The 9,287-nt window shown below is 39.4% G+C and overlaps 1 protein-coding gene across 1 annotated transcript; it reads right to left on the bottom strand.

The window, feature by feature from the left end:
• Nucleotides 1-7,979: 7,979 nt before the first annotated feature.
• On the bottom strand, nt 7,980-8,957 carry LOC137014387 (monocyte chemotactic protein 1B-like). The gene is made up of 3 exons (XM_067378668.1): nt 8,833-8,957; nt 8,567-8,684; nt 7,980-8,401 (listed from the first exon to the last, which is right to left on the bottom strand). The coding sequence occupies exons 1-3, from the start codon at nt 8,894-8,896 to the stop codon at nt 8,221-8,223; spliced, it is 363 nt and encodes a 120-aa protein (XP_067234769.1). The 5' UTR covers nt 8,897-8,957; the 3' UTR covers nt 7,980-8,220.
• Between the last annotated feature and the right edge of the window lie 330 nt (nt 8,958-9,287).

Here is a 9,287-nt window from a genome sequence, read left to right as displayed (position 1 = left end):
TGACCCCTTTAAAGATACAATATGTAATAATTTTGTCCTCTAGAGGTCGCTAGAAACCTATTCAAAACAAATGTGTAGCTTGATGAAAGCAAGTTTGAGAGCGGAATCTTGGGACATGTGGTCTCCATCTCAATGCAAGGTGCAAAAGAATTGGGATTGGAGTTGGGAAGAAATCATGTTCATGGAGGAGATTATTAACGTTACTGTAGTATGAAGCAGAGCAGGACTGAGTTTTGTGGGAGGAACGAGGCTGCTGGAACGATTATGCAACACACACGCTGTGAGCAGCGGAACTTTTATTATGACACAGTTGTTCCCTTGTCTATTAAAGCTTTTAATATTTTAAAGCATCTTTGGTGTTTCCATGGTTTCTACAAAATAAAACCGAGGACAACGCGGGTATGACGCAATTGACAGGTGACTACTCACACGTCCCGGAGCTTTGTTTAAAATTGCAATTTTCTCATGATTTACAAATAGGTGGAAACACTTGGGATATTGTAAGTACTCAAGTGAACAAAATATACAACACTGGCCTAGTGGTTTTTGGATATTTTCTGCAAAGGTCTTACATATTGCACCTTTAATACATTATATAACAAGTATACATGAATGAGAAAATAGTTTTTAATAATTAAATTCATTAAAATGTTCTTTAGAAAATGTATAAAAAGTTCTAATTAAGTAGTTTAATTGGCTCTGTTTAAGAGCTACAAAATACTATTACAATAAAACAGATGTGAAACATTCTTTATCATTAGATTGCACTTTCATTTCCTGTCTCTTTTCTTTCACAGTGTGACAGAGAGTAAGTCACTCATTCATAAAGCTACACAACATCCACAGTCTTTCAGTAGTGCAAATGAGTTAAATAAACACAGAGAGCTGAACTTTACTCAGGCGTGTGACCTTGCATTGCCTGCTTTCACTGAAATCTCACTGTGTTTGGCATAGAATGATTCATTCAACTAAAAATATAAACTTTTTATGCGTTTTATCCATTCATTTACACGATAGTGATGTTTTTGGGGGCCTGGAAAACTTTTCTGTTTTTAGTACATCTTTGTCATGTAAACATATCAGTTTTTCAGTTGCAAAAAAAACTCTAAACTGGTTGTCAACAAGCTCTGTATTTTACTAGAAGTAGCTTGTTCAATGCAACTTTACCACATAACAAAAACAAGAAGCAACTTCCAGAAACCTGCAGCAGACATGCAAGCACCCCTTTCTCTTTCTCTTTCTCTGCACCAGACACTTTTGTAGAACTGCACAAAACCAAATAGAAACAAAAAAGCTCTTTTGTGCTGGCTTGCGGTGCATCAGGGACCGCATGCTGGCTGATTGACGGGGGTCCAGGCTCCACCCACCAGAGGTGAGCAGGAGTGTGGGAAGAGGCAAGTGCACAATGCTTGCTCTCCAGAGGGGCGGGAGGGACCTAAGACCCGTCCCCCGCTCCATGGCAGACAGGGCATGGCTCTCTTTCAGTAGACTGAGCCCTAGGGTCAGTATATGGGGCCCTGTAGAAGCAGATCTGTGTGGAGTGGCACGGCCCTCGTTTAACCTGTCCCAGATGGCTGTGCTCTGTAGGCACCACACAAGAGAGTCATAGGGAAGTTCAGTCTAGGACTAAGTGAGTTGCCAAGTTCAAAGGATAAGTTCATGAAACTAATGTGGAAGTTTATACAATATATTTTGGAAGTGGAAAATATATGTTGGTGTTTCCAAACTTTTGGAGGGCACTGTGTGTGTTCCCAAATATATATGACCTCCACAACTGTTCAAAATTTTGGGGTTTAGTAAGACTTTTTGTCTTTGAAACAAGAGACTTATGCTCACCAAGGCTGCATTCATTTGATAAAACAACTGTAATATTGAGAAATATTACAAATTTAAAAAAAAAAAACATTTTACATTTTAATATACTTAAAAAACATTATTGTTTCCTGTAATGGCAATCCTCTATTCTTTTAAAGATTCTTTGATGAACAGATAGGTCAAAGAACACCATTTATTTGAAATTGCAAATATCTTTACTGTCATTTTTAATGTATTCTTGCAGAATATAAGTCAATTTCTTTAAAAAAAAGAAATCTGGAACACCATTGTCATGAAGTGTCACGTGTCAAATTTACATCCACATGCATGGCTGGACCCAGGGTTTCCCTACAGAACATTGCCCAGATCATCACTTCCCCAGGTAAATGGTGCACACACGTCCATGTCATGTAAAAGGAAACGGGACTCATCGGACCAGACAAACTGCTTCCACTACTCCAAGGTCCAGTTACGATGCTCGCGTGCCCACCGTAGGCACTTTTGACAGTGGACAGGGGTCATCATAGGCACTCTGATTGGTCTGTGACTACGCAGCAGAGTGCGATGCACAGTGTTGTGACACATCCCTCCCATAATGATGTTTTATTAACAAAGTTCGGGAGGAGCATGTTCAAATAATCTATCCAATCATCACGTCATCTCAACCAGCTGTCAGCAATCATAATCAACATATCCACACAATCAGCACGAGTGCTACACACACTACTTCCACAACAAATCCAGAATTTCACACAGCTAAATGACATATAAAGATGGAGAGAAAAATAGAAGCTAAGAAAAAGTGGTATAGAGTTAAGTGTAACTCACTCGTGATTCCTTGACAGTTTTCAGCATGCCTCCAACACCCTGTCTCTTCACACTTCACCTGGTTACTTCCTAACCTGAAATAGGTGTGGTGTACTCTGGGTTCAGGTGAAATACCAAGCTCGGAGCCTTCTCCCGGGACAGCACGCTAAATACGCATACCATTTATTCTGTCTGAATTATTTGTAAGTGTGAACTCATGAAAACATCATAAAAAATTTGTATGACTTTAGTAGTGCCATAGTAGACCTTCTGTAGGCTCGGACTAGAAGGTATAGCCTTTGTTGCCCTCATGCATTGATGAACCTTGGGCATCCAACACAAACAGTTTGTGGTTTGTCCCTCCTCGGACCACTGTTGGTAAATTTTCACCTGTGCTGACCAGGAGCAACACACAAACCTTCCTGTTTCAGGCCCTGTTTCCACCTGTTATAAGAGTGCGTTCACACTTGTCATGTTTGGTTCGATTAAAACGAACCCTGGTGCGATTGCTCGGTTAGTGCGGTTCATTTGAACATATGTGAACGCTGCCATCCGAACCCTGGTGTGCACCAAACAAGCGGACCGAGACCCATCTTTTCAGCGGTCTCGGACCGCTTGTTTGGTGCACTCCAGGGTTCGGATGGCAGCGTTCACATATGTTCAAATGAACCGCACTAACCGAGCAATCGCACCAGGGTTCGTTTTAATCGAACCAAACATGACAAGTGTGAACGTTCGTTCTTCCAAATGAACTCTGGTGCGGTTCGAATGATATATGAACGCAACATGGACCAAAGACATGTAACCAATCAAAAACAGGAAGACGAGACCCTAAAAAGGACAGAATCCTCACGCATGTCGGTTTTTCTCGTCATAGACGCGAATTTGCCCATGACAGGCATCAGACGCGCATCTCCATGCAGCAGATCATTTGTGTGTGTGACGGATGGATTCCTGCCGCTGTTTTGACTACTTTACACATTTTATAAGCTCTTCACGAGTTTCCAGCTGGCCAAAATACCATCACATACAGGCTACGCATGTGCCTACGCTACACACACACAACAGACACCAACGAGCGCATGTACCTCAGAAAACAGCATTGTTTTGGATGTTCGGTAAGTTCCGTCTCAAAATAGGCAATACGTCATAAAATCCGACCAATCACGTTGTGAATGTATCCCTATGCCTGAAGGTTCGGTATCTTTTGGTTCGGTGATTAAATTGCCAATCTGAACGCTAATCGGACCAGGACTAAATATTTATTTTTCTTCTTTGGTCCAGACCAAATGAACCAAACGAACTGAACTACAAGTGTGAACGCACCCTAAGATGCTCAGATCTTTACTTTAGCTTATCATCTAATCCACCCAGACCTTTATATGTGGCCTTGTTAGAAGATGATCAATGTTATTCACTACACTTGTGACTGGTCATAGGCCCTATTTACACCTAGTATTAAGATCGCTTCAGTTGATCGGATCACAAGTGGATGACGCTAGTCCACTTTCGACCACTTCTAGAGGTAGTCAAAAACAAATTTGAATGAATTGTGTTTGTGGTCTAGACGCTCACATGGTTTAATGTGTTCGAACAGCTCCCAGACAGCATAGTCTGGCCCAGATCCGGCCCTCATCTGGTACATGTGGTTTATACGCAGAACAGATGTGAGCCGGATCTGTGCTGTCACTATGTTGCTGTCAGGGATGCTAAAGACCACCAACACAAACATTATGGGAAGCACACTAGCCATAAGCTAGCTGAAGCCATAAGTTTGGTTTGAAGACAAATAAATGTACTAAGCACCATGTTCTCTAAACATTTCTGTTTTCTAACATGCACTTACCACGTTCGGCGCGGTCTTGCCGCTGTCGGAGTGAAAGCTGATGCTCTCTGTATGTTTTCCTGTAATTTGTTTATTAAATACAAACTTCTGAAGAAGCCCATACATTTACCCGCCTATAGACCCTCCCCTCGAAGAAATCAGGACAGAAGTGATCGAAAGTGGACAAAAGAGATGGATCAAAACACCAGGTGTAGACGGGTATGTGTCTCTCTCGTCCATCTTAAAGGATAAGTTCACTTCAGAATAAAAATTTTCTGATAATTTACTTACCCCCATGTCATCTAAGATGTTTTCGTCTTTCTTTCTTCGCTCGAAAAGAAATTATGGAAACATTTCAGGATTTTTCTCCATATAGTGGACTTAAACATAAACATCTTGGATCTCATGGGGGTGAGTAAATTATCAGGAAATTTGAATTCTGAAGTGAATTAATCATTTAATACCAGGTGTAAACAAGGTCTTAGTTTTTTGACTTTCCATCACTTTTTGACTTCTCCATCACTCTTTGTTGCACAACACTTACACAACACATCCCTGGAAGAACAAAACATTGTCAGAGTTGTTTATTTTGTAATGTCTCCAAATATGTCTTCTTCTGCAGCACTTTAGAGGGCACTGGATGTCTCTGTTAGATCACAGAGTAGAGAAAAAGACTTCCATCCCTCTGGCGTGGTTATATAATAACCAAGAGAGAATGTTTTTTTCAGCATCAGCTCTGTGATGTTGCACATCACTCGGGTTTGTTGGGTTTCTGCTTCCATCGTCCCCGTCAAAAACGCACCGACAAAGAATCCCGCTTCTCTCCATTTCAAGGCACAGAAACGGATCAATCCGTAATGCTCCGGTGCGGATTAGTCTTTGTAATTATTTGAGATCTCATTATCAAACAGCTGCTCTGCCTAATTTAATCAATATTTAGTGATAAGACTTCCCACATGCACGCATTCAACTGCAGAGCGGGGCGGCGTTAAACAGGCTACAGCCGATTCTTACCATTTCTTTAAGTAGGTCAAGATGCAGGGTTTTCCTTCAGAGTTATGCAACTTCAGGCTTCTGGACTACAGTGATTCAAAATACTCAAGAGAACGAGGGATATTTTTAAGAATGCATACGCTTGGATTGCGAACATCACATTTTTATTGCTGCAGCAATAGGATTAGATATATTGCCTTACATAGCAGATATTTCTTTGCATCCACACAGCTCTTATTTTATCTAGTGAAATTAACTCTTATCTTTAACACACATTATTTGACTTCTCTCCCCTTCCCTCTCTTGGGATGACAATGTTTTGGGCTGTATGTTGACTTTATTAACACCATCTCTTCCTAAACACACAGAGTCCCTTGACAGAACCGCAAATCCTCAACATATAGACTGTTTCCTAATCAGAAGCACACAGCTGAGCTTTCTGCCCCAAAACGTCACTGGTCTGCCATGACCCCAGTTAACCTTTCTATTTAAAACACCGAAAATCCCTTAAGCAAACTCCTGTCTCCTATCTCTTCGCCGCAGCCTCTTAACAGCAGCCTCAGGATAAGGAATCAAGAGACGGGAATCAAGAGAAAAGAAAGAAAGGAGCAAAAAGACACCAGGATGTGAATCTAACCCTGAAGTTACATTACATTTTGGAGTCGCAAATGTGAGGCAATCACAATGAAACGTTGTCTAAAGAGGCCTTTCAGGCAATAAGACTGATACTATGCTGCCGTTTTGTCAGATCCTGTCGTTAGACCTGGAATGTACAGTGTTTTTTTTAAAAGATGTCTGATGAAATGCTAATGTTCGCTCCAGGATGCTTGTGAGACATGGATGAGCAGAGCGCAGACGCCTCTGAGTCTCTACCTGGGTGACCTGAGTGAAAATGATGGAACGGCCTCATCTGTGCTGTATTATAGCTGTGGTCTATGTGAAAGGTCTCTGTATCGATCTACAGTACATAGTCGATATTCATAACCTGCAATGATAACACTGTCTCTCCAGAGCCCAAGATGTCAGAAGGGATAAGGTCAGAATGTGTGACCGACTGGTGGTGTGATGCACTGCAAAAAAATATTTTTTTAGTATATGTATTAGGGGGAAAAACTTTTTTTAGACAGTATATGGAGTAAGAAAAAAAGTAAAATTGTATAATTTCAAATAAGTTTTATAATCACAGTTGGATCCAAAAAGCTAAGTGAAGCCATGCATTTAATATTTTGGGTTTAAAATTCATTTGACAATTGTTTGATCACAAGACTTTCTGTTACGTCTTACTTTCTGGTACTGGAAATAAATCTATTGTAACACCACATGTGCATGTTTTTCCTGTGGTAAAGTGTAAGTGTCTATGACCAATCTGCCGTATTGCGAGTGTGGCGGCCATTTTGCCCCTGTGACAGGGAGCAGGTGTGTTTTCCACCGCATTACACACACTCTGATGAGAGCGCAGCGAAGCAGCAGGTGTCTAATTTCACCCTGCCTTCCTCCTACATACGCTCACATCCACACATCCCTCAAATGCTACACACACTACTTCCACAACAAACCCACAATTTCACACGGTTAAAAACATTTAAAGATGGAGAGATGGAGAGAAAAATAGAAGCTAAGAAAAAGTGGTATGGAGTTAAGTGTAAACTAAGAAGTGCTCAAAGTCATAAAGAAACTCACCACAAACCAAAAGCAGAAACCATGAGAAGCTTCAAGTTCCTGTCCAAAAAGACATCTTCTCAGAAGCTCAAGAACAAAAGAACATTTATTTATAGAACTTAAAATTGTATAAGATAAATATGAGCTTTATTGTTGTAATTTATCTTTGTCATTAAAATATGCAGTTTTATAGCATGCCTATGTCTATTTTATAAATTTTATAAAAGGCATTTCTCACAGGAGAAGTGAAACCATTTAAAATCAAGCATACAAAAATAATGTCTGTATAAACCATTATTATTATTTGTGAGCTGTAAATGACAATTGAGATATTACTCTGACTTGCTGCCAGAAGAATGGTTTTATATCAAATTTAAAATACACCAAGATTCCAGCTATGGGGGATTTTTGGTGCATTTTCTGCCATATAACTCCACCTGCTGGGCAATGTTAAAAACAACAAAGCAAGTACAAAGTCCAAGATTTACAATGAACCTTACAATTAACTAAATGTCTGAACGCACATTGTGTTCTGTGTATTTGTGTTTAAAGATGCAGATACTTCTTTCTGTTTCCTCATCTGAAGCTTTCTTCAGAAGATTCAATTCCTCCATGTTGGAAAAAAAAAAAAAAAGAGTGTCAGGTGTTCTTGAAACAGACCCGAAACAGTGTGGCTTTGTGGGCATTTTTTCTTTGATATTATATTTCATATATTTTTTGAAATATCATCATGTAAATATACATGAATGTTTTATTTAGATACTTTTTTTTTTGCCTTTTCCTACTTAAAAAAAAAAAAAAAAAAAAAAAGTGTGTACTACAGAAATCAAGTTTTATATTTCTAATTTATTCAATAATAATTCCAAAATAAAATCTGCACAATGTTTTTATTTTATAGCATTTCATGTTTTTAACTACAAAAATATTGAATACAAACAATACATTCTTGATAAGTGATAATACAATCTATGAAGCAGAATAAATTCATTTCAAAAGAGAGTCAACATTCAGCATGAAACTATATCAATTTTACTTATTTATATCTCATAAATTTAGGCTTATGTCAGTTGGCACAGGTCAACCAATACAAAAAACATTTAAAAAAAAAATAATAATAATAATTAAATTAGTTTCTTCTGTTTGCATCCCTTTCCATTTTTTTGTTTTCTATTTTGGCTTGGTGAAGCTGTTGGATCAGAGGTTTCTTTTGACATTTTTTTCTGATCCACCTTACTCATAACGCATTTGATCCACTCCGAGCCTGGTTCATAACACTTTGCTTTGCCTTTTGTAGTCCACAAGCTAGAGATAAAAAAAGAAAAATGAAGAAAAATGTTTCATTACGCTATACATATACAGGCACTGTAAAATCCAGAAGATGTTAACTTTGGTTTTAAAACATGTCATGTGTAACTTAAGGTCAAAAACTGCAACTTAAGGTTATGTAGAGAGAATCTGTTTACTTACACAATGGCATTGATAGGGCAAAGTCCTGCTGTCTGGACTGCATAATCCACCACTCTGTTGACAGGTATTCTTTCGTTGCCTGTCTTCAAACAGCAATTTAAAGAACGCTGACTTGTTTCTGCAAGACAAAGAAATTGCAGATATTTTTTTCTTAAAACTTCAAAAACAAAAAAAAGCTCCTCACAGATTTAAGTGTTCACATTGAAAATACTTTTCCAAGCATCATGACTGAGTAACAAAATAGGTAGGGTTAAATTAAAACTCACCTGAAGTACGACAGAACAGAAACAGCACCAGGCAGAAAGGAAGACAGACAAGAGACCTCATCATAGCTGCAGACAGACACTGACTGAAACTACTCTTTACACAACCTAATATATTCGCACTTTCATTTCCTCTGCTCTTTTGTGCACACACACAGACACAAACCACAACCCCCTACAATAGGGAAAGTGTATGAGTAAGAGAGAGAGAGTGTATGTTACGGAGAGGCGGACCGCCATCCGATGAGTGGAAAAAGGCGCTAGTGATGATCTCTCGGTTTGATCCTTCACTCACACTGCTCACCACAGAGTGGGTGCATGCAGGGCCGGTTTAACATAAGGGCTAGGTGGGGCTGAAGCCCCAGGGCCCGCGGGTAGAGGGGGCCCGTGATTGGCTGGAGGAAATGAGATTGACAAGTCATAAGTGGTTGATTTGTGTCTAATAAAATAACAAGAAA

Source organism: Chanodichthys erythropterus, chromosome 23, assembly GCF_024489055.1.
Source record: "Chanodichthys erythropterus isolate Z2021 chromosome 23, ASM2448905v1, whole genome shotgun sequence".
In the NCBI taxonomy this organism is placed as follows: domain Eukaryota; kingdom Metazoa; phylum Chordata; class Actinopteri; order Cypriniformes; family Xenocyprididae; genus Chanodichthys; species Chanodichthys erythropterus.
This window is presented reverse-complemented; position numbering and strand designations above follow the sequence as displayed.